The following is a 26,231-nucleotide window of genomic DNA, read 5'->3' on the forward strand; positions in this document are numbered from 1 at the left end:
GCTTGTGAAAATGGGGAGACTTACCTAAATAACCCATTTTTGGTATGTATAGTAATTCATTCAATTTCTAGGTATCAGAGAAGTACTAGCTTATTTTTTATGCTAAATAATATCTGCCCCAAACAAATACTAGGTTTTGTTCTGTGCAGTATACAACTTACCACAACAAGATGGCACCTTAATGTGGTTAAGGTGTAATTTCTTGTATGCAATATGCAGTAGAATTAGTAAATTAATAGAATTAGAAATTAATAAAATAGAAACTTAAAAATTAACATTAACCCTTCCTTGGTCATCTTGTCTCAGTTAGAAGACAATCTGGTTATGTTGCAGAACTAATTATCTTAAGCTCTGTAATGATGTCTTTATCTGAAAAGGGGGTAAATAACGACTAATATATAGTCATTGGATTTACTGTATATGAAGTAGTTGATAAGGAGTTGGTAAATTTTTGACTTACCATTTGAAATGGAAATGTACATTAAATAAATTTAGTACAAAGATTTAGTCAGTCAGCATTACAGAGTAGTTAATTTTCAGAAAAACAATCATACAGAAAAACAATCAAAGCTTTGTGTGCTTTGATCTTTTTGCAGTTCTTGTGACTTTTGTCACATTTAAAATTGCTATTTTAAAAAAAAAAATTAATTGTTTTAACAGACGATTCATATGAATCTTGAGATTTGGCATTAGGAAACACCTGGAAATCCAGAAGGAACTATCTTAAGAAATACTTTGAGGGTTAGAGTTAATGAGCATTCAGTACTCTGGCCATGTGAAGAAAATAGGTTAGGTGTATATATTGGCAGTGGAATAAATATAGAACAACAATATCCTATTGTTGTTACCTGCTCCCTTAACTGTACTGATGCAACTGTTAGTGGGGCTATACTGTGATTGAGATTGCTGCATGATCTGAATTAAAAATAATGCAATAACAGATGGCTGTAAGCTGTGGATTGGGTAAAGGCACCAAAAAGAAGAAAAAATTTAGTTGATCTTTTACCACTAAAGCCAACAAGCTGTGTGAATTACATATTGGCTTGCATAGTGCTCTCGTTCTTTACACAAATGAAGTATAAGTTTTGAAGTGAGGGAGAAACAGAATACTTTTGTTTGTAAACGTGAAAGATACAGTGGTCTCACCAGTAGCAATATCCTAATATTCCTTAAGAGATCGTACTGAATCATCAATTGTAAGTAGCACTATTAATGTCCCCTATGTATCAGTATTGTTCAGTGCCAGAAAGTACAAAATTTGGACTGCAACACTCTTGAAGAATAAAAGTTCTATTTCTAAGCTACGCATACAGTTGGTTAGCAGATGCATGAAAATAATTCATGGAGGGGGAAAGCTTGGAAAACTGCAGAGCTTCATTCATATTACCTCAGCAGTAGCAATGTTGTGAGTAGAGAACCAGTTAGATGTTTTACTCAGTTAACTTGTGGGACTATAATTGTGGAAGCCTGGAAGTTTGCAAGAGGTTTGTTATTAATACAACATATTTTTTGTAGATTAGTCATGATTGGTCAGAATTACACAGAGTTGTGAATGAGTAAATGGAGAAGGTGTTGTAGTTATTTTAGTGTAGTTAGATTTGAAATGCTACTACTACTGTCTCTCATAAAAAGCTCTAAAATGTCAATAGTGAAGTTTATCATAGATGAATTCTCAGTTAAAATGCAGTCTTCAAAATTGAAACAAGTCACCAAGGAAACCTTTAAGGAATTTCTGCGACCAGCTCACTAATTTATCCTGTTATTGTACTGCTCACAATCCAGAGAATAAGGGGCCCAATTTTATATGCTAATATAAACTTAAAAACATACAAGATCTTCATACCCATTGGGTGATCTAAATTGGAAGATCAAGTTGCGTCAGCTAATGCAGCAATGTCTAGGAGGGTGTGGAAGGGGAAAGCTAATAATTCATTCTGTTCAATATGAAACTGAGCTAGATGGGTTTTTAGTAAGACTTGTGTGGTTTCAATCTTCTCACTGAAACTGCTAGTCTTTCCTTTCTTCTGGTGTTTACTAATGCTATTCATATGTACAGATCAGTAGGCAAGAACATAGCCTACATCTGTTGCAATTTCTTGGTGTTGGATGTTGGCAATCTTCCAACTGAACTTTTATGTTTGACCTAGTACTCCAGTGATAGCAGCTTTTCCTTAGGCAGTACAAGCTCTCATCACATGCTTACCATCCCCCCAGTATATACGAGAGCATAGTGGAGTAGTGTTTTATTTTCCAGGGACAGAGATTGTTCCAAAAGACTTCAGCATACCTATCTCCCTGTGGCCACTTGTAAACTGCCTGCTAAGAACTGAAACTCTTCCAGCCTGTTGCAAAGTCAGCAGGAAAAGTATCTCTAATCTTGAAACTCAGGGAGATAAATTTGAAGTCCAATTCCAATATGAAATTCCATTTGTTGTAGAGTTAACTAAGCAAGTTCATACAAAATATTGTGGGTACTAGAAACTGCTTTTCTGGAGGGTACTGTAGCCTTCGGTGTAGACATTCATGGGATATAGCTTTCGATAGACTGAGCCATCATGTGTTAACCACGTTTATATCCAGAGTCCTGAAATGAGGGTAAATATCAATGTGATGTTGCAATAGTGTATTTCAAAGACTCTCTAGAGGTGTTAAGGTACAGGAAGGATGAGAAATAGATGATAGGGATGTCTGTTCCTGGGCACTGTTTTGGTAAATAAACTCATGTATAAATGTAATGGAACTTCAACTTTACATGACTTGATATAATATCCAAACTGCAATGTGTTACTGGGATGATATTCCCATTGACGTTAATGAGAACTCTGGCTTCAGGTAAGAAGAGCTGAAGAAACCTTTCATGGTAGTGACGTAGTAGTAACTCCATGGTAGTGGACTGAGAAGAGGTAAAAGTAAGGGAACAATGCAGTAGAGCCTGTTCTTGCTTTGTGACAATGCAAGTACACGGTTTGTTGGTACTGTTCTTGAAAAGAGTGAACAAAACTATATAATCTTTTTATGATGATCTGCATATGTTTTGTTATCATTTTAAAATTGTTTTTGTTTATCTGCAAACTTCCTAACAGCTCTGGGCACTTAGCCTGGGTATTTTAGACATTGAATAGTTGTACTCCCATACTACGTGCTTGGAAACACATTTAAGCTGTAGCATAAAAAAAGTAGTTAGTTCGATCTATACTTTGTGGTTTGAATCCTCCTGGTGGTATCTCCAACATTCTGCTTTAGAGTATAAAATTATAAGCTAGGCATCTGCTAATTGTCTTCTGTAAGGCTTTTACCCCAAATACACAGTTACCAATCATTACTATTAAAACACTGCATTGTGCATTGGCTTTATTTCTATGGTGTGCTCAGCCAGGCACTGGGTGATCTTTAGTTATGGACATTTCAGGTTTTGTTTCACTCGGTTATTTCTGGCTGGTTGGAGTGGCTGTGTTAATATGCTTTTACCATTCCTTGCTTATAATGCTAAATGTTAAATTCAGTACGCACATATTCTTGTCAGAAATTCGTCAGAGGACCACAGCTCAAAGAAATGCTTCTACACCCACGCCTGCAACTCCTAAACAAGGCTCTCCAAAATCACTTGCTCCAGTAACAGCATCTCCTAATCTGCAGAGGGATGCATCCGCTCTGAGTGGGCCACTGGAAAGAACTGCTGTGCCATCCTTGCAGTCAAACATTCCACCAAGGCACCCTGGATCCCCTGCTACTTCAGTGCCTGGAATGGGTAAACAGAACACTTAATGTTATTTACAGTTTATATTGTTTTCTCTGGTTACCAATAAAATAGGCCATTTTCAGACAGTATGGAAATGGCATTTCATTTGGAAATAGCAGAGCAGTTATCTGATTAAGCAGGAGTTCCATATTCAATTAGCCATAACTCTTTACAGCTGGCACCTTTTGATGCTGAAACCTATTGCCTGAGCTCATTTAACTGTTATGGCTTCTTTGTTTAAATGGCAATAAAACTTTGCAGTATTCTGTAGTCAACAATATAGCATACCTTTTTATGTTCTTAGTTTAGAAGAGCTCTACAGTTATATAAATCAGGTACAGAGGAGAACACTTTCCGAATACATTCATGTTTCTCACTAAACCCTGCACATATTTTTTAACATGCATCCTGACATTTATTTAAATTTTTACTCTAGGAGGTATACTCATGCAATCTATACTCATAGATTAAAGTGTAAAATAGCAAATGTGCCAGAGAAGTTGTCTGTGGTGTAGCTGAATTTTTCTAAAGTCGTATGTTAGTTTGGTACAATAGTCAAGTGTTTACTGACGGGTCAAAATCAGGATGTTCCTTAAAACTTGATTTCATGTCCTGAAAATGCTTTTCCCTTCGTTTCTGGTTTGCTGTTCGGAAGGGATGGACTTTATCAAATAGCATCCCTCTTATGCAAGTTAGTTCATGTTATAACATCTGAGAGATTTTGAGAGAGGGGCAGATGTTCTCATTCTGCTCGTTGAAGGTGAAGCAGGACAGGGTAGTGCCAGGACTTCCATTTGTTGCAAGATGTCTGTCAAGTTGGACTACAAAGCAATGGAGGAGATAAAAATGTCATCTTGAAAGTAAAAGGGATGCAACTTGCCAAGATCCTTTTCAGCACCACTGTAATTTGGAGTAGTTCTTTGCTCTGTATACAATGATCAAGAATATTTTCTGCTGCATTTCCCTGATTTTTTTTTTTTAACTTAGCTGAAGTCTTACTGTACTTCCTTGCTTACTAACCTCCATGGTACAATGTAAAAGTAGTACTGTATGTTGGCACCCTGTCTCTTAATGGAAAATCTTGCATAGCTGAATTTTAATATGCCTGTTCAAAATATTTGGTATAGTGGAATAAACTCGTCACAGAGTTGTGATCTCTTAGCTCTTCTCAGGATCCTTAAAGTCTTATTTTTGCTTGGTAATTGTTTACCTGTATTATGAAACTGCTATTTTTTTTTTTGTCTTTGCAGTTCATTCCAGGAATAAAAGCAAACTATTAATACTTTCTGATTATCTTGAAGTACCACAAATTAGCTCCACACGCAAAGAAACTGGTCATTTTGTTTCAAAAGGTGTTTACTGAAACCTGCTTATTGAAGATTCCTTATGGAGTTTAACATCACATGATCCTTCTTGGTTGAGTCTGGCTATATGATAAAACAGTTTTAGCTATATTCTTTCTTTTTCTTGGAAGAAGATTCAGGCACAATGAATAAGCTGGATGAATGTTAGCCTTTGCTGCAGAAAATGTTTAGAGGAAAAAAAAAAACTATTAAAAGGACAGTTGCCAATTGTATTAATTAAAGTATTTAATGCTTTATAGGCACATTTTTTCACTGGAACAAACACATTTTTCTATTGTATGCAGCAGTGGAAGCAGCTGTAATTGTCAGTGTGGAAGCCCTGTTTTCTGTTGAGTTTTCCCAAACCTTCCCATTGCATAAAACTTCAGTCATGTAACTGTAGTGACAAGTATGTAAATTCAGTATCTGTAACAGTAATATCATTGCATCTAAGTTTATGCATGGCTTGCAACAAATATGAATAGCCTTAATTATTTCTAAAGTGGAGAAGATTAATAATTCATTTTCATTATACTATATTTTGTAGAGGAGAATCAATTTAATGTGTATTACCATGGAGCTCCCATATGTTTGAAAATTAATAACCAGCAGGTAGTTGAGAGTTTGCCAAGCTTTGCAAAAATGACCAGTCTTTCTACGATGATTGCTTTTGATGTTTATATTAATTACTGGTGTCCGTAACAGCATGAGAACTGAGATGATTGGTTTGAGTTATTAGTAGGCAGGTAAATGAAGGTTTTCTTGGAGCATGTTCTAGGTACTTAATGTTTATCTTAGTTTTTAACTACTAGAAACTTTCATATGTTGTGATATACAGGTCATATGAAAACAATATCTTTTGAATATAATACTAAATCCATGTTTGAGTGTTAATCAGATATTGAGGAAAATTATTTTAGAATTCTAATATTATTGTAGATTTTTAGTGTTTCAGATCTTTGCTTTCACACCTGTGTCAAACATTGACCATTCACTTTTTTAAAGGAAGCATTGGGCCTTTTATTGTGAAGCTTTAGCAAATGTATTTTGCTTAAAGTCTTCTCTGGGTAGCTTTTTCCAAATCTATGAAATACAGAGTTCTGCCTAGCAAATGGTGGACTGTTTTTTTTTTTTTTTCTCCTGTGACTGCTTTGAGGATTTTCTTAGTCTTCAGTACTACTTGTTCCCAGAATACAAGAATAATTTGGGAATGTATTCCCTGATTTACATCTCTTGACTACAGGTCCCCTGTTTATGAAAGCAAGAGTTATTTTAAAAAGTATAATAAGCATGTAAATTGCAGTATTTTCTATTCAAATTTATTGTACTTGTTAAGATCAGGATAGTCTTCAGGTCAGTTTTCCAGAACTGACAGAAACATTGCAATGGTAAGGATGAAATTAATCTCATTCTGCGTGTAGGACTTGGAGAGGATGTTGCTCTAAATATTTGGGTCCTACTTCTTGAAACTGTGTTTCTGACATTTGTCCTAGGGTATCCAGGTAATCATACATAGCTATTGAACTTCAGCTTTACAGCTGAATATAGCACGTTCTGGTATAAGTAACTTTTTCTGTTGTTGCTCCCATCTGTGAGAGATAAAAGGTATCAGGTTTGAGATGGTAATTACTGCCTGTTACATCCAATGCTATGTTTAAACTGAAAGCTTATCTTGGATCAGTATACTAAATGGTGAGACTTGCTGTGTTGTCTTTGCCTCTATACTTATGGCACACATGCTATTTCTGTGCATATATGCATGAAAATATGAATTGTATTGCTGGGAGCCATGATTTTAGCTGGGAGCAGCACCAAGGCATGCATAAAGTGCTATAGGAAAGATAAATCTATCATCTGAGAAGCTTAAAAGTCTGAAAGTCACTTTTTTCCCTTGGTATCTTTCAGTTAAATGCCATTTTGAATTAGTTCAATTTATTAACAAAAACTACTCTTTTAGTAGTCTGTTATTTTAAGTTGTTTATAGGAGATTCTGTAAAACACATCTTCTACTAGAACTATCTGTTCTACTAGACAGATAGTAAATTGAAAAAAGAGTCAAAAGCTGAATGTCATCAATAAAAGTCCACCTAAGCTGTTGACTTGTATAAAATGCCTTTTGGCCAGGAATGTGTCCTTGGGAAGTGATTTTAGCTATTTAGTTATTTGAATGGTGATGTTTCTTACCAAATTTTGTTGCTCATTATGCCTAGCTTCTATGTCAAGGCTAGAAGGGAAGGTAGAAGTAAGGACTGAAAGCTACATAAATGGCAATTGGCAGTTCATAATGGTCTTGTAGTAGAGCAGAAGTTTTAGAACTTTGTGTGTGGAAAGACAAATGTGTGCCATTCATCTGCTCTAATTGCCCTATGAGATGAAGGTGGTAGCAACTACTGTCGTTACTTGTTTTTAAAGGAGTTTTATTTTGATAGTAGGTAAACACATGGAATTTAAAAATATCTGTATCAATAGTGGTGGTCTGGCTTTTTAGACGAAGCGTAACTGAAAATACCCAACTTTAAAATAAATGTGGAGATGCAAATGTATCAAGTGGCTAGATGGTTTAATATGTAGACTGATTACACTGGGCATGTTTCCAGTTAGACACCTGCCATCTAGAAACCAGTGGGGGCTTCTTTGATAACTTTTTTAGTTCTTTTAGTGTTGTAATTGATTTCTACCAGATATATAGGTGTAAACTTGAAAAAATGAATATATAGAATTCAGAGTGTATAAAGAAAACTCAATTCTAGGGTGCTTGTTTAAAAAACATATAATTGTGAGTAATCATTAAATGCTATTAATGCATTAAGTACATCATTAAATTAATTTCTAAGGAACTTAATGCGTGGAAGTAAAATGATTTAATATAAGATGGAGCAGTAGAACTTTCTACTGTTGTGGGTTGAAAAAACTTGCACCTTTCCTAGTAGATTAAGAAATATGGTTATTCATATTAAGCAGGCAGAATTTCTATTGCACTAACATGCACAGCGAAAGATTATATACAGTAGTATAGCTGAAAATCAATTTGACATAGTTCATGTTTTCCTAGGTCTTCATCCTCCAGGTCCTCCTCTAGCAAGGCCTATTCTTCCTCGAGAAAGAGGTGTTGTGGACAGAGTTATTGAATATTTGGTTGGTGATGGTCCTCAGAACAGGTAAAATACTGCTAAAGGGAATACATAAATATGTGGGAGATATGGAGCTTCTTAACTTTTTTTTTTAAAACCAGAAGGTTCAAGGTTAAAAGTATTGCAAATTGTCAGAAACTTTCTTATGATATGGCTGTTTCTTAGTGCTTCATAAGAAATCTGTAGGGAAGATGTTAACCATTTTGACAAGATTAGCTTCTACTTTGAACAGTATTAGCCATCTGATACAAAAAAAAATCTTTGATACTCAAGTAGGTAAATACATTATATTTAACAAAAAACCTCACAACTTATTTGATTATCACTTTAGCTTTATTACCTTTATAAATGCTTTCAGATTGCATTCAGAACTCTCCAGGTGTATCTGAATTTCCATGTTAAACATGATCACTTTTCATACTGACTGTATTCTAATGAAGTACAAACTTGTAAGTAGTTTGGATATTATTTTCTGACACTGCTGATACTAAAAATCTGTTCAACTGTGAGAGTCTTTCACTGTTTCTAAACCAACTTTAAAAATTACTTTTAAATATGTGGTTATTGTGTAGGGCCAACTAAATCCATTTGACTGTGGAAATTACCTCTTAAGAGTAAATGCCTAAGCTGTTAGTCAGTATCTATAGTAAAATGCATCTTCTAATTTAGTGTGTTACTGCTTAAAGGTATGTAATTATATAGTGTTCATGTTTTCTAGGTACGCCCTAATATGTCAGCAGTGTTTTTCTCACAATGGTATGGCTTTGAAGGAGGAGTTTGAATACATAGGTAAGAACTAATGTGTAGGAGGCTTGAATACATAGGTGAGAACTAATTTGTAGCAGACTACAGTAGTTGGTTTGTGTTTCATGACTAAAATGCATCATGCTTCATTTTCGTTGCAGTTAAATACTTAACTGACACTGAAATGTCACTTCATGTGGGAACAGTTTTATGGTAACTTACTGCTCTGTATCTTAAGATTTGCTTTAAAATTTAAAGAAATACATTATTGCAACCTTCAGGCCGAGGATTTCATGTGTAGAAAGCTCTTCAGTAGAAATAGGCTTCCTCCAGTACTTCCTCCAGTACATGCCTTAAAATTGCTACTGGCTTAAAATGGTTCTCAGAAGGGTTTTATATTGAGAAACTATCTGACATTAAAGTATTCCTCTTTTACCAGAACTTAAACAAAATTTGTCTCTGGCAAGAAGATCTTGGGGAGGTATCAGAAAAGGAGTGGGAACAAGCCCAGGGGGGCTATATGTGAATTTATGGCTGATGATAACTTAAGACAGACACAGCTCTTTATTGAACACAGATGTTTTATTTTGCCTCCTTTCTGCCACAAGTGTAAGCCTGATGTTCAAAAAAACTAGGGAATGTTAGATAAGTCTTCTAATTCATTTTGTTTCTCTTAATTTTGCGAGGAAAATAGACAACACGGTAGAAGTATAGGCTGAAAGTTTCCTATGCATCTGAATATATTTAGTCTGTATCATGTTAGCTGAGGTGTGTTCACAGTTCAAATGTGCAGGAAATAATCATCCCCACCCCCAGTGTTTTAGTGAAAATATTCACTTAACTGTTATGTGGGATACTGTACTTCAGAACAAATTTTTTTTTCTTAAGCTGGAGCAGAATGCTCCTAAAGGAGCAAATAGTGAGGGAGATATGAAGCATCCACTTAATCAAAGGGTGAGCATAGTGACATCTCAACAAAAAAAAAGTTATCTTCTAACTTAGGTCTTTTGTAGCAAAGAACAAAAGAACATTGTGTGGCAACATCTTGTAGTACTGAATTGCATTATTTTGTTCTTTGTGGTCAAATACTTTACAATGATGGACAAAAGTGCAACTGCAGCAGAGGTGATAGCAAACAGATATTTAAGAAGCAAATGTATGCTGAAGTTGAAAAGGGAACTGTATGGAACGATTTCTGTAAACTTGATGGACATACTCTCAGGCATTATTATTAATTTAATTAGTTTTAGTGTTTCAGATAGTTAGGGTATCGTGGAGGAATAAGGTGAAATATTAAATTGGTTAGTGAGACTGCTTACTGGGCGTGCTTTTGTGTAGCATTTAGGTGTGCCTACTGCTTCTTCCTGAATCCTGCAAGAAAAACGAGACCTCAGGCTCCAAGACTACCAGATTTCAGTTTTGAAAAAAAACAACCTACAGAATTGCAATCAGAAACTGAGCACCCAGAGTCAAGAGAGAGAAAACTGCAGGAGAATCAGCAGACAGAAGGTATGTGCTAATCTCACAAAGTCTGCTTTTATTTAAGGTCCAATGAAATCTCCATGTCCCATGCATGCTGGTTTTGAATGTGCCAGCTTTCATTGATAGGTTTAAATGTTACGTATATATGATGTATATTGAGTGAGTTTTCTTTTTTTTTTTTTTATAAGAACAACTTCCTAGTAGGTACAGTTCATATTTTTTCAAGTCTTGTCCCTGCTTCTAGCTTAGCTTGTTGATGCCCTTGTCTTCTCTAGAACCCTAACGTTTCATTATATTAAGCAGAATGTCTCATGCAAATGAGACAAAATTCTTCACTGTAGTGGTACTGATACTTCACTTATAACAAAATTCTTCACTCTAGTGGTACTGATAAACGGATTGAAAACAGTGCTGTAAATTAGTTAAGAAGAGAATATGTCCTGAAGTGGTTAACTTCCACTGTGTTCAGCAGGTCATTTGATTAAGGTGTGTTGGAATTTCTGCCTTTGTTCATTTTGCTGTTTTCCTCAGGGCAGGAAAATCTAGTAAAACTGCCTTGTTTAAAATCAGGGAGTTCAAAGACAAATTGTCAATTTTAATTTAGCATAGTTCCTTTTGAGACATTTTATAGTCTACAGATACAGTAGGCATCTGGTATACAGCCAACAGGAAGATGCAGTGTTTTAAAAGACTTCAGAAATTATAATTTCAAACCAAAGAATCTCCAGTTGGCTGTGCTGTTGAATACCTAATGGAATTTTACTTTACTTTAAAACGTGGGAGCGTGTGGGGAAAAAGTTACTGAAGAAGGTACAGCCCTGATATTCAGTCTTTAAAGGCGTTGTCTATAGGAAACTGTTGGAATGTAACAGGATACTTCTGTTTGATCTTTAATACTGAGTACAAAATGGCATCTGCTTTAATTCCTGGCACGGAAAGGCTGAGTGAGACTGATAGGCAAGACTTATCTAACAGTACCCATCTCTAGGTGCGGTCTGATGAAGGGTGCATTGTAGGGAAAACTTGTTTGGTTTCTTTTCTTGTGTTGTAGTGTTCCCTTAACTGCTTTTCAGTGGAGAAGTGGCCTCAGTCACTTTGTTTAGTTCCCTGACTCGTTGCTGGGTCACCTAAAAGGGGATAGTGTCTTGTTTTGTAGGATGGAACAAAATACAGGAGGGAAGAAATTAATTTTAACATATCACGCGGTGTAGTTGAAAAACTTCATATTCAAGTACTGTGGATTAAGATGACATTTTCTTTCCTTGCGTTTGTCCCTGTGCCACGGGTTACAGTCTGCCTTAAATATGTTCATATACCTGATTCTAACAATTGTATTAGCACAGCTGAGGAGAAGGAGAATTACAGTAGAATGGCAACAGAGATAGCAGTGAATGTAACTACTTAAATGTTCTTTCACGATAAAAGTAGTGAAGCAAGACCTAAATCAGATCCGTGAAGCTAGCTAAGAAAATGCAAATTTCACCTTTGCTCTCAAATGGTCTTATTCTCTTTTCAGTGAGTAGAGTATGGATTGGAGCTTCTTGGCTACTTTAAAAAACAAACAAACAAACAAAAAAAACCAACAGGTTGTTGTAGAAAAAGACATGGTTTGTTACTGGGGTCTTCAAAACTCAGGGTATTTTCCTTTGTGTGAATCAAATGGAAAAGCTCTTAAAGGCTTCAGCTTTTGGAGGTGTGTGCCTTGAGGGTTTCTAAGTGTTATTCAACTGCAGGTTCATAGAGGTTTTGAGAGAGGGGGGTGCTAATTAAGCTGGTATTATCATTGAAGGAAATGTTTATCAGACTATGCTTTTAATGGGTCTGAGCTGCTGAGCGAATTTATAGATGTTTATAAGTAAAGCCTTTTAGAATTAGTGCAAGATTTTCTGTAGGTACGTGAGATGTGGGAGTGAGAATTCTACAAAATACTTCTTACTTCTTATGAAAGCAGACTTTTCAGGATAAAACGTAAAATGTTTTTATTGCAGCATATGTGAAATTTTCAGCTTACCTTTAACACTGAAAATTACTTTATTTTTAGTGTGGTCTTGTATTCTGCTGTGCTCCGTTAATTACAAATAATAAATGAAAAACAACAAAAGAAAGCACTGTGGGGATTATTCACCAGTTCTTTTACTGTTAAGAAGTTATATTGAAAGTCTTGAGAAGAGGCATAAGAAATAAGTAACTGGTATGCTGATTTGTCTTTTAAGGTAGTTTAAATATCCTGATCTTTTCTGAATACTTCATCTACAAGATGATATGAAACATTCTCTTTTAGTCATTAGTAAGCAGCCAGAAATAGAGTATGTGTTAATATTTAACATAACTAATATCTGAGGTGCAACATAGGCGTGCTACCGGGTCCATTTGTCATTGTGCATTATCAGTCTGTGTCTTGCCACAAAGTAATGTCTTACGAATGAGAATATCATTTTCAGTAAATCACTTTTTCCATCAGAACCCTAATTTGAAACATAACTTGGCTTCCTTGGTTGTAATTTAAGCTATGAAGGGATAGCTCTGGGGAAAGCTTTTGTTCACTGTAGTAATATAAATGCTGTCATAATAAGAATAGAGTATCTTTGCTTAGATGTAAACAAACACTAACATCAAGAAACCATACTCACCACAGTGTTGACAACAGGGATATCTAAACCTTCTATGTAACTCATTTAAACTATAGCTATATAGTTTGAAAAAATTGCAAGCTAATGTAATGCAGAAGTGCTATAAATATTTTTTCACTAGTCAGCTACTTTACTAATGAGTAGAGCATGAAGCTGAATCTTTTTTTCAGTTGTGTGCTCATGCAGTGACAAGCATGCTACGTGCTACTCCTATAGATATGAGAACTGAAGAATGGTTATGTGGAGTGCTGTTGGCACTGAACCTTGGATTTTGTAATCCTCTGGAAATATGGAGTCGTCAGCTGTCAGTCTGATGCAGATTACTGGCACAGACGTCATGGTTCACTATTCAGCAGTGTAACTTGGGAAATTTTAATACCAGAATGAAGCAATATACCTCACTTTTTTTTTTGTGTCTTTTTTTTTTTTTTTATCAAAGGCTAGTCTCTGAGCATTCAGAAGTATTATTTTTCTGTATAAGACCCAAACATTATAACACCAGGAACTACTTTTAACTCTGTGGTTGATTTTGCTTTCCTTATGTTTGGTACTATTGCACTGTCCTTGATATAGGCTTATCATTTAACAATGTTTTGAAAGATGAAACAAGAAAATTTGTCAGCTTGAGTATTTTGTGTTGAATATCTAGTGCTGATGTTCAAAGGTCTTCATTAGATTACTTTGAACTTCTGATCACCATGATGAAATCTGGACTTTATGAAGACAACTTCCCTTGCTGTCTCCAGATTCTATGGAGTTCTTTGACCGTCTGATGAAATATTTTGATAATTTAATGCTTTTAGCGCATCTGAAGATTTTTGACATACAACAACTGTTAGTATGTTTGAAAAGATTTCCGTTTAAAAGGCAGATGCAGAAATCTGGTTTGCACTTCAACAGAAGTGTTCACAGTAATGCTGTCCTTCAAAAATAACACTCCAAGTTGTTCCACGTATGTGCTTATTTGTGAGTTCTACCAAAAGTGGCATGGCCTTGGGCAAATGTTACAAGTGGAGTAGAAACTTTAGGAATTAAACTGGTCAGGGACAAAGTACTAAGGAATAAGCTTCTGGTCAAAATGGTCTCAGTTGACTGTTGAAAAAACCAACCAAACAAACAAAAACATAACCAACCAAAAAACAACAACAACAACAGCAAAAACCAATCAAACAAAAAGATCTGGTTGCTTCTTTTGCTTCTTTACCAAATCTGCACTACTTCTGCAGGACAGCATGAGTATGCTATATCTTTTTAAGCCATTATTTCTTTGAAAAGATCCAGGTATCTGCTGTGCCTTTTCCTTAGTTCAGCTAGTATGGCTAGAATTCTGATATCTCAGTAGATCCTTGTCAGCTTAACTCAAGTTTAATGACTTCTTAACAACTTTATTTTTTTAAGAAATGGTTACGTTTTTTTCTGGCTTTGTGAATACCTGCATACCAGACATGTTTCTTCTCTTGACCTAGTAGTGATACAGTATTGTGATACCACTGGTTATGCAATGAAATACTCTGCAACAAAAAGAGGGGTAGCTGACCTCTCAGTGTGAAGTACATACAAGTAAATACTATGCTTTAAGCAGAAGTGCTAGTAACAGAACTTGTGTAGCCGGAAGCAGGACTTTTAAGATTGCATTGATACAGTTCTTAAACTTGCCTTAAGCTGTTCGCTGTTGAGATTATATATGCGTAGCTGCATTCAGTTAAATCATGTATTAATAACTGATCATCAAGGGTACCACCTCTCTTTTGTCATCTTTAAGCTTACTTTTAGAGCTTTATCATTCAGCTACTGCACTTAAAGCAGTAATTTAAATAACTCAGTATTAAGATCTAGTGGACTCTCCACTAGTCAGTGTATTTAAAATGAAATCACTGTATATATTTAATACAGGTTGATCATGTTTGCAGTTGGAGCAAACAAGTAGCATTGCTTGTTGTGACTGCCACAGCTTCCTGTTTTAAAGTATCTGCTCTTTAGTTCCTTAATTTTGTCAGACTTTTAATTATTAATTTTCCATCTAAGTTGTTTTTTAATTGTATATTCTGCAGAGTTTCAGCTGTTTTACTAAGTTCATTAAAGTGAAGGGAAAGGCCATGTGAAATAAATACCTGACTTGTTTTCTTTAGGAAAACAGTGTCTCCATGCTTTTCAGTAGAATATAACAGTGAGAGCAGCATCCCTTTCCTGTTCCTTTGAATACAGATAGTTGGAACATGCAGTCTATCAGGCTTTTTGCTTTTCAACAGAAGTTTCTGCTAGTGGCTTATTGTCCTTGGGGCTGTCCTCAAGCCCATTGTAGATGCTCAGCATCTTCCTAATCACACTGAATGCATGGTTCCCTCAATCCCTACATTGACCAGGCTAAGAACAAGTCACGTTTTACAGGTTGCTGGATCATAATTCTGAGGAATAAAGGACTGAACCTGAGTAGATAAATAATGTTTGCACTATACTACACATGAGTTGAAGGCATGGAGTTCTTTTCCTCCCATCCTATGCTTTCTTTGTGACTAAAGCTTCAAAAGCAGCAATAAAGAATGAATGTAACTTAGGTGTGGGGGGGCTAGAGCAGGAGAAGGCACAAACTCATAGAATTGGAGGCTGAAGAAAATAGAGTTCAGATGAGGAGGAAGAAAACTGACAGTAGGAAGATTAAGAATACTCGATAACTTTTGCTGGCAGTTTTGAGATATTGGGAACTGGATTTTTGTCTTTTTTTCTAACTACCTGGCTCCTTAAATGTAGTTTCCACCAAGTAGAGTGTTTAGGCTCTGTGTGGTGGTTGAACTTATGCAGAAAAACCTGTACAATTGCTAACACTTCCATTACCAAGCACAAGCTGAATTAAGATAATGTCTTAATTCTGGCATTCTCTCTTGTTAAACAAACAAGCTTGGAAAGGTTCTGAGTGTGAACAGACACATATAACATGCAGTATTTTCACTGGGGTCTGGTGAACTCTCTTCCCATAGTATTTTCTTTTTTCTTCAATTTTATAGTTTTTACCTGTGACCTCCTTTTTAGAAAAATTATTTTTGGCCTTTCATAACTTTGTGGTGACTAGCTGAAATCGGTGTGATTGCAAAATATTTTCACAGGCCCTCTAGAAATATTAGCTACATCTTCATTTCTGAAGATGGTTATTTTATCATTTCTCTTCTCACAGAATCTGAAGAACCATCCCAGAGCATTGAGACAAATGAGACAGATGATAAAGCACTAAGTGCTGAGCAGCTGGATGATGGGCTAGCTGAAGAAGTTGAAAAAGAAGTACCAGAAAATGTTTCAACAACTGAAGACTCTGTTTCAGATTCTGCTATTTCAACCGAACAAAGTGAAGAATCTTTAGTGAAAGCTGAATAAAGTACTTCAAGTGCCTTCAGTAGCTAGTTTTTAGCTTTGTTCATGCCTGTTGTTACTATTCAGGTGAGCTTTTTTTAAATGGTACAACTTAAAAATCTCGCTTGAGCTTGAACTGCCTCAACTGCCACAGTGTGTCAAAGCTATGTGTGAAAGTGAGTATTGTAAATTAAGCATGTGTCTTTAAATAAGTTAACTCACAGAATGTATAGTTCGTTGAAGTCTAACAGTCATAGCCGTTGCTCAATTTGCATATTTAAAAACTTAAAATAAGTTTTATTAAAGGTGACCTAAAATTCGACCTCTCTAGCTGTCAAATGAAGAGCCACAAACTCGCCACAACACAACTGACCTAGTTAAGTTTGGTCTAGTGAACTTAAAGATACTTTTTAATTCTTCCCTGTTAAATTGAATACATCTTAAGTACAGATGTTTACAAGCTGAGATGTCATCCGACATTTGACTTGAGCATATAGAAAGTGTCATAACAGTGGTGTTAATGTTATTCATTGTCTAACTTTTTGACGGGATTAAGTTAAATGACACTCACAAAAATTGCATCTCCTTTGGTGTTTGCATTGCAGATGAACCAAAGGCACGTACATACAGAACTGTTTTGTGTTTACATAAAATATAGAAAGTCTCTGCACTTGATTGTACTTGAATTCAAAGCACTATTTATACCTGTACAATAATGACAAGATGAGTGAATTTTGTGCCTTTGTGTATTTTGTTAAAGGAAAATAAAGACATCTAGCAGCAAGATTCGCTTTGTGATTCCTAGAACTGAATAGAACTTCTGTTCTGTTTTATGCAGCAATTCTACAGTTTCTTTGTAGAAGTTCAGGAGGAATGTTACAAGGAACATGTATGTATGTTGCTAAGATGGCTTCCTTGCAATAGAAATAGATCCCTCATGGGTAGTGGGAGATTACATGTGATTACCAAAAGATTTTCCAACTATGCTTAAAGTCTGTTGATCGTATTTATGGTTAAAATTGCAGTGAACATTTGCTGCTGGATTACTGAAGCTGTATGTGTTTATGTAGCTTTTGAAGCTAATGACTCGTGTGCATTTCCTGTTATTTTTAACAACTGGGAACCTGGACTAGCATGTTTCTGGTGCCTAGAAATGAGATGTCTAAATCAAACTGATTTTTATTTTTTTTAAACACATGCTGAGCCTGTGTAGTTTGACTGAGTAGTTTTATAATGTCTATGATGTCTTCCATGTACTTTACAATATGGAAGGAAGGGGAAACTTCAAGCCTTTTTTTTTTTTTTAATCATTTTGGTCCTAAAGTGAAATGGTTTTACTTTGTAAAGGCAGCAAAAGTCTCAATCTTAGTAAATCAAAAGCTCTATACAAGTAAAACATTTCTGAATGTGACCATCTTTTAATAAGAGATATAATTCTTACCTGAACAGCAATGATTTATTTTCCAAATAATTGTTTTGACTCTCTAGGGTTAGTTTAAAAGCTCAACCGTTTCATCAAGATAGAAATTTAGGAGAAAGTCTCTATTTAGATAAATGAGGAAATCTTTTTTTCTGGTTCACTAACTAAATTGCAATTCATATTTTAATTAGTAGAATTCTAAACAGAATGTAGGCAAGTGATTAAGGGAGTGCTTGTAGATGCTTGGCTATATTTATATAAACAACAATTAGTAAAAACAAGTAACTGTCTTGTGTGTAACTATCTTAGTTGTAAATAAAAAAGAAAACAGGCTCTTTTTCCTTCAAATATTCTATTAGGATATGAGAAAGGTACAGGGTACAAAGGGGAATACATTCTTTAAGAGAATGTATTTTACATTCCAAAGTGTCTTCAGAAATGGAAATAATTTTGCCTGAAAGTTGAAATATTTGTATTATTCTGTAAGACTTTCAGATGTTAATATCTTCTTTGTATTTTGTACATCACTAGTTTATCTGTCCAGAGGCTGATTGTTCTGTTGGAACGAAAACCATAAGATACTTCAGTAGTTTAGACCAGTTAGTTGTTGGATGTACTGACAAGCACTAGAAATAAGCAAAATTTGACACATAATCCTGTGTATGATGTTTAATGCGTGAATTACTTACTGTCCCCTCAGAATCTGAGATTACTCTAGGTGTGTATTATTTCCTTTGAAAAATCTTATCTTGGGTGTCTGTTTTTTCTAGAGTAATTTTATTTCTTTCCCTTAACAAGCAATCATTGAGCTGTAATACATAATATCTATTGAATTGACTGAGAAAACAATCTGTTGATATTAGAGCTATTTATTTTTTCATTAGCCTGGAAGATGTCTGTCAGCTATTCTGCTTTTGTCAAGGAAACTGATGCTTTCAGCTGGGTAAGGTTGGGAATCTGAATTTCTTTGGAAAGAGGAGAATCAGGTGTGGAGAGGAAGCAGGGAAGCATTATTCCTCCAAATGTTCTTAAATGTGATATTAGCAGCTTGCAAAAGGAATGCTTGATGCTATTGATTTAGTAAAAGGATCAAGTAAAGACAGTTAACCTCACGTGAAAATAAATACTTGTTAAAGAGCAAAAACCCTAGACTTGAGACCAGGAGCTACCTAGAATTCTGGGGGAGAGAACAAGTGAGTTTTAAGCACACTTTTCCCTGAAAGGCTTTTTTGATTTAGGGGAGAACAGAAGGGGGAAAAAAAAAAAAAGGCAACATGGACAGTGTATCCAAGCAAATTGTTACCATTTTCATTCTTTCCTGATTGTCTCAGAAGGTTTGCAAAAGATGCTGAAGATATCCAGGTATTTTGGTAAAGAGATCTATTTTTAACTTCCTAATTTTTCAATGTTTTAAAGGTATGATAAATGAGGGTAGAAGGTGAAATAATCTGCAAGTAAATTCAAACTCAGGAGGTATATGTGATAGACTCCAGGCTTTCCTCAATTTATAGTAAGCGTTCACAGAACTCCTGCCAAGTATGTGTGCCTCAGTCCTGACACATGAGAGAAGAGGATTCCGTTTCTGCAGCAGGTGCTTCTCGGCTTCTGACTACCGTGAGAGTCAATAGTAAGAAAGATACTCTGTCCTAGAGGAACTAGATCAAAATCTAAAAATACATGCCAAGAAAACAAAGCTTAGATTTTGAATAGCCATACTTAGTCACGTCTGTGACCCTGAAAAACTTAAAGTAGGATTATGCAGAGCAAAATTGCTGATGATATTTAATCCAATTGCAGATTGTGTTATGAATGATTGGAGTTAGGGGATGGAAGAAAGCACAGGAAAAATACTACGGTTCCATGTTTTGGCTGTATTCTGACTTCCTAGTATGTACTCGAATCACATTTTATTTCAAAAATATTAGAAAACTGGGTCCAAAGAAAATCACACTTGCAAGAAACTTTATACAAGCTTCCTTTCTTCCCGTGGTCTGGATGGAGAACAAAATCTTGAAGTGAAGTAGTGAAACTTGGGAAACTTGTTGGTGCTAGGTTTTTATTACTTCTGAAATATTGTGAGTAATTGCAGAGGTTTCCTTTTATCCAAATAGTTGTATTACAGAGGAATTATCCTGGTTGTGTACAAGCTACCATTAAAGACAAATGAATGTTCTAGTTCAAAATAAATTGAAGTGAGTCAGTTGGTCAAATTTAAGTGTTGCTAAGAACACTTCAGAACAGGGAAATAAGGGAATGCTACTTCTTACAGTAATACCTACTCTGAAGGAGAACATGATTGATTGCCCTTAAACATTTTGACAGAAATAGATCATTTAGTGGAATTCTATTATGAAAGTGGTTTGTCTCAAGAGAGCTGTTCAGTCTACAAGGAGGAAAAGTAGAAGCTTGCAAGGAAAAGCAAACAAAACTGATATGGAAGCTGCCTTCATTCACAGACTGGTCTAGAAGTTATCAAAAGCATGTAACTAGGGGTGTATTTGCTTGCCTTGAGATCAAGATCAAGAAGGCTGTGGTACAAGAGTACTGCAGCAGTACTGAGTACCACAGCTGATGGAAGGATTTAAAGAACAGTGGGGCAAACCCAATTGGGGCACCAGGTGGGAGGGGATTGGGAAGTTGTTTTGTCTGACAGGACAAGGCCTTAAAGCACTTCTAGAAAATGTAGCAGGGTTTGGCTATTATTGCATGGCAGTACATACTCCAGATCAATAAATTCTTATGTCAGAAACAGTATGTCTTTGCAATTAACAACAAAAAACAAAAAGCTTGTTTGCTTTTTAGAATTAATCCCAAAATCAGTGACTGATAATTTGGTAGAGTAAGCCACTGTCTAGCCACTACTTGAGGACAACAGCAGAAAGTTGCTCCTCCTCTCAATTAAACTAGACCTTAAAACTTTTTTCAACTAATAGTAATTACTACTTAAAACACAATAAGAGGCTAAAGAGGCTTGAGGGGAAAAAAAAAAAAATAGTTCTCCCTCTTGTCTATGGTTCCATACTGTATTTTCTTAGCAATACTTGTGCACTTGTGAATCTGTGGTAATGGGTGAGTAGGTTAGAGGAAGCTGTTAATTATTCAATAATTGTTAAAAATTCGTCTTCAAGTCTTCAGTGCAAGAGTTGTGAAATACTTTTTAATCTTATAAATAAAACCTCACTCCAGAGAAAGCTTGTCAGGACTTCCACAATGAGGAACACAATCCACAGGGGTGTGGCCCTTCTCTGACTGTTTCAATAGAAAATAACCCTGATGGATATGATTTAGCAATGTTGTTGGCAAACATAATTTGATCAGTATGTTGAAGCAAAATCTTTACTTTCACTTCCTTCCATGTGTTGCTGATTGTTTTTTTTAATAGTATTTCTGAGATGTTTTTTCCTGTTCAGTCGCATGTCCAGTCATGTGGTTAAAAGTTAGTGTCTCAGCATCTTGTGTTTAGATTACTTTTTGGAACTAGTAAGTGCAAACCTGTCTAGATTCTTGTCACAGTGAGCTGCTGAAGTTTCACATAAATAATCTCTACACTGCAAACACCATTTTTTAAAAAAGCTACAAGCATAATATACTAAAACTTATAGGAGAGTGAGTTGACTGTGAAAAAAAACTCTGGAAGAGACTGGAAATTTTGAAGTTCCTAGTTATTTGGCTGATCAGCCTTGCGGAGGGCAAGAGGTTTAAAATGGAGTTTGAGAATGAGAGGTCAATAGGAGACTGTTTGGTTATCATTGGATTCTTTTTCATGTTGTTTGCCTCTCCTGTCTTTTTTGACTTAACGTATTAAATGATGGGACCTGGGTGATAACTTCATAGAAGAGTTTTTGCCAGAAAGTTTTGATACATTTAAAGTGCTTGTGAAAACTGAATTAGAAAACTGGTAATCAGTGGCAGTGATCTCCTCTGTCAACTCCATCAAAGACCATGAACTGGAAGTTTCTGAGTTTGTGGAGGATGATGAGAAGAACTGGTGTTAATTCCTCACCTTGATTATGTCCCTACTGGGCTGACTGGCACAGGGCTTTGGATTCAAGGTCGTGGTGTGTTCACACACCATGCTTCACAACTGTCAGAGGAAAACCTAAACTTCCATTGGAAGAGTTCAATGCTTGAGATGGTCTGGTAGTCTGAAGTTAAGTACTTCATGCTCTGAAAACCGTCTCTTCAGAGGAAAAAGATGGCATCCTGAGTAGGCTGGAATTGCTTTGCACTTGATCTCTATTGGTAGTTTGTGTATGCAACAAGGTGGTTGTAGCTCTTAACAATAACTGCTGCCCTCCAGCATTTAAAAAACAAACAACAAAAAAAAAAAACAACAAAAACCCTGTCCCTTCTGATCATGTGTCTCAAGGAATTTGACTTCTCTTCACCATTGCTTTTGATTTGTGAACCTCTCTGGGGTCCTGTCAGGTCACATTCAATCTTTCCTCTGCAAGAATAAGACCTACAGAGGTATATGATGGGCAGGATAGAGAGAAGGGTTTTAAAATGAGACATATTGATTATACAATAATTTGCTCCCAAACCTTGGGGTTTTGAGATTAAAGCAAACACTCCTAAGATTCTTGATAGATTATCTAACTTGGCAACAGTGCAAAATCTGAAGCACTGAATCATAATATAGCCCTTCCAAGGTTGCATAAAATCAATTTGATCAGGACTTAATTTTTACTTAGAAGGGAGGGTCCTGACCAGTTCTTATAATACTTGTTATTTCTCACCATAGTCACTGTGGGAACAAACATCTTCCAGACTTCTGTACACACCTGGCACTGCACTGCTAAGCATTTTCAGTAAGCAACTACTAATCTTTTTTAAGAGTGTTTTGTAAGCCTTTACCACTGTGAAATCACGTATTCTCCTGTTGTATGACAAGAATAATATGCAAAAGGAAGATTGCAATTGTCTGAGGGAAGTACCTGCAGCAAAATCCTGAAATAATCAGATACACAGGAGAGAATAAGGTGGGGCAAATACTGGAGATGCAGCAATTTGGGGTATTCAATTTGTAAATTCAAATTCAACTCTAAATTTGTAGCTTATATTGAAATAATTCTCTCTCTCTCCATTTTGCTGCCTAAATGAAAATAGAGATGCTACATTTGTAGAACACTCGAGCAACAACAGACCTTCCAGCTATCCTGAAATGGTCTGCCCGCTAATTCCTTGTATTGCTTCAAGGCGTTCTACTCAGTTGAGGAAACTTAATTTTGAATTTCTTAGCATACAACATTTCACACAAAAAAATTATTTTACATGATGTTTGAGAAGTAATATGAAAGTTGGTATTTCTTAAGGAATGTTTGTACTTATATCCTGTATATTTTGTACATAGTTTTTATTTAAACAGGAGATCCTGTATGTTTATAGTTTGTTTCTATTGTAATAGATTTCTATTGTAATAGCCTTGTTGTTGCATTAGTAAATATTGTGTGTTTATGTAGTATAAATAGTATCTTTATTCAGAAATATTGTTTGAATTGTAATGGCCTTGATAAGAAATTATATCAGCTGAGGATTAAAACCAGTGGCTAAGACATTGATCAGTGTGAATTCTCAAGGTCTGATAGACTTCATGAAAATGTTGTTCTTAGCTTTTCTGCTTGTAATTGAGGAAATATTTTAACTTCTGTCACCTTTTGAAATCTGATATTTTACCAAATTAAGCAAATCCTTAAAAGTATGAAATCATATAGCCAGTGTTGAAAAATGTTGCCTTTGCTATTTGTGTAATTTCTTATGGAAAAACATGATTCTGAAAAAGCCATTGAATATTCACCTGATTCAGATTGGTGGTGAGACGAAGAGGCAAGTTGCTCTTTAGCTCTTTGCATAGTAGCGATGCATGGTTTTTAAGGCGATGGTTCTCTCTAGTAGTTCATTCTGTGCTAGCTGTACTCAATCAACTTGGATTTCATATTTATTGAAAGCCCTCGTATACAACCGAACAAGGGTGGGGGAGGTCTCCCTGGTTCCTTAGTGCAACTCCATCCTCACAGCTGGAGTGGCATAGGTAGAAAAACAAAGTTGTTCAGGGTAGAGTAAGTTCTGATAAGCCCCATTTGTCTGCACTACCAACAGCTGGGAGAATTCCTGGCCGATGGCATCAGCAGCCAGCCACCCTCACAGGTCAGCCTGGCATACAGCTGCAAATGTGCAGTGAAACAGAGGCATTGCATGCCTGCTTTGACTTGGTATAAAAAAAAAATATATATAAAAATAGTGTGGCAACTTCATGGGAGGACTGTGCAGTTGTGAAGATGCTGACTTTTGCCAGTGATTCCATCGGCAAACACATTGCAGGGGGGTTAGTATAGGTTTTATTGTATCTAAATGGTGATTTATGTCCTTATTCTTGCATTATTGTCCACAAGGTACTGCCCTGTGTCACGGGCCTGTATTACCTAATTTTTTCAGCCGGTTTCATTTTCATTAGTACAGCTGCTTTAGCTTGTGATCAGTGTACTGCACCTCATTGGTAATCTAAGGGAGTATTAGACACACAGAACTGACACCTAACCCTGTCAGTCTGGCTGATTGACCCCTCAGCTTCCGAAACATGGGTTCATTTTTTTTTAAACCCAAGTTAGCCCTACATCCATTTTCACACACATTCTGGGCAGTTTAAAGGTTGGTCAGAATCGAATATTGCTCTTTCAAATTTGATAATGTATGAGTACAGAACTGTGACCTTTGATACATAGTAATACATCAACATGACATAAGCAGTAAGTGCAGCAATTACCTTTACTACACTTGAGATTGTGGTTTAGTTCTCATCTTGTAAGCAATTATTTCAGGAAAAAAAAAAAAAGGATGCTTCTAAGCTAAATATTTTGCAAATAGGGTAAATGTGGAAATTAATCTTTGGAGACTTTTTGATTTACAGGTGGATGTTTTCAAATGAATCTTGGCTTTTGAATTAACAGTGGTTTAGTGTGCCATTGGCTGTTTTACAATGCCTTTTTTTTTTTTCCTGTGAGTCTCTTTAACCCTTTTTTGTTGTGTTCCAAAGTAATTTTCATACTCTAAAAGAGCCCCATCCTGCAAGCAGTTAAAAATGTGTTCATATCACTGATAATAATACTCATGATAGTCACATGCATGATGATAATACAAGTCTACATGCTTACATGCTTTTAAGTGTCTTTCAGAACATACGAGAGTATGCCAGTCACCATGTATTGATTTTTTTTTTTTTTTTTTTTTTTACAAGGCTGGTTTAGTTGCTCCAGCAATGTTTCATCTTTTTCTTGAGCAGAAACTTGATGTAGTTTCTGGGTTTTCTATCTCACCTGTTATAAAATACTTGCGTAATGGTGGTGCCTAACTGGCAAGCACTATAAAAACCCAAATCAAACCTAAAACTTTTTTGCTGTAGCGAGGTGGGGGTTGGCCTGTTCTCCCACGTGCCTGGTGACAGGACGAGGGGGAATGGGTTTAAGTTGAGCCAGGGGAGTTTTAGGTTAGATGTTAGGAAGAACTTCTTCACTGAAAGGGTTGTGAGGCACTGGAACAGGCTGCCCAGGGAAGTGGTGGAGTCACCAGCCCTGGAAGTCTTCAAAAGACGTTTAGATGTAGAGCTTAGGGATATGGTTTAGTGGAGGGCTGTTAGCGTTAGGTTGGAGGTTGGACTCGATGACCTTGAGGTCTCTTCCAACCTAGAAAATTCTGTGATTCTGTGTGATTCTGTGAAAGAAGCCCAAAGCCTGTAGAAATCTGAGGAAGTGAGACCTGATACCAGTTGTCTTCTGTTCTGTGGACTAAAAATCAGAATAAAATTAAGCAGAATAAAATTATTCTAAGCAAGCAACTGAATAACCATTGCATGGTGACTTTGCATCAGTGCTGCCCATCTTGAACAAAACTCAAAGGAATAACTTGAAGTAGAGCTCCTTGTTCTTCTAAAATATCTGCTGCTTCAGCAGCCAGGCATTGAGCATTGTTGGGTTGCTTGACTTGCATACTAAACTTTCTCCTCAGTGAAGATGATTTGTAATTCGAGAGCTGGGAAGAGTGCTGTTCTAGACTGAGGTGAAATCAACACCTTTTCTAATGGCTTCTCTAAGCTCTTAAAACTCCATACGTAATCCACAGCAAGGTTTGGCTTTTTTGGGACAGTTGCTCAGGAGGCAGATGGCTGAAGAGGCTGGTGTGAAATGGGGACTGAGTGAAGCTTTACTATATCTTGCATGTGCTCACTGGATTTGCACCTGGTCACAAACTCGTCATAAACATAAGCTTTTCTAATGGAAGTCCAACCAATGGCTAGAAAACTCATGACACTCCTGAGTGTTCCTCCTCCTGTGAGAGGAAAAGCAAGACAAATACATTAGATTGTTACATAAATTAGTCCTAATTAAGCTCTTGATGATACAACTT

The 26,231-nt window shown here is 36.0% G+C and overlaps 1 protein-coding gene across 1 annotated transcript in view; it reads left to right on the top strand.

Moving 5' to 3' along the window:
* LNPK (lunapark, ER junction formation factor) overlaps positions 1–17,197 on the top strand; it is a 39,054-nt gene extending 21,857 nt beyond the window's left edge. Inside the window, 5 exon segments of the mRNA XM_032189718.1 lie at positions 3,524–3,748; positions 8,135–8,240; positions 8,932–9,002; positions 10,296–10,466; positions 16,239–17,197. Coding sequence (XP_032045609.1) covers positions 3,524–3,748; positions 8,135–8,240; positions 8,932–9,002; positions 10,296–10,466; positions 16,239–16,435 — 770 coding nt within the window. The 3' untranslated portion in view covers positions 16,436–17,197.
* Positions 17,198–26,231: the final 9,034 nt, after the last annotated feature.

The sequence above is a fragment of the Aythya fuligula genome, chromosome 6 (assembly GCF_009819795.1).
Source record: "Aythya fuligula isolate bAytFul2 chromosome 6, bAytFul2.pri, whole genome shotgun sequence".
Lineage (NCBI taxonomy): Eukaryota > Metazoa > Chordata > Aves > Anseriformes > Anatidae > Aythya > Aythya fuligula.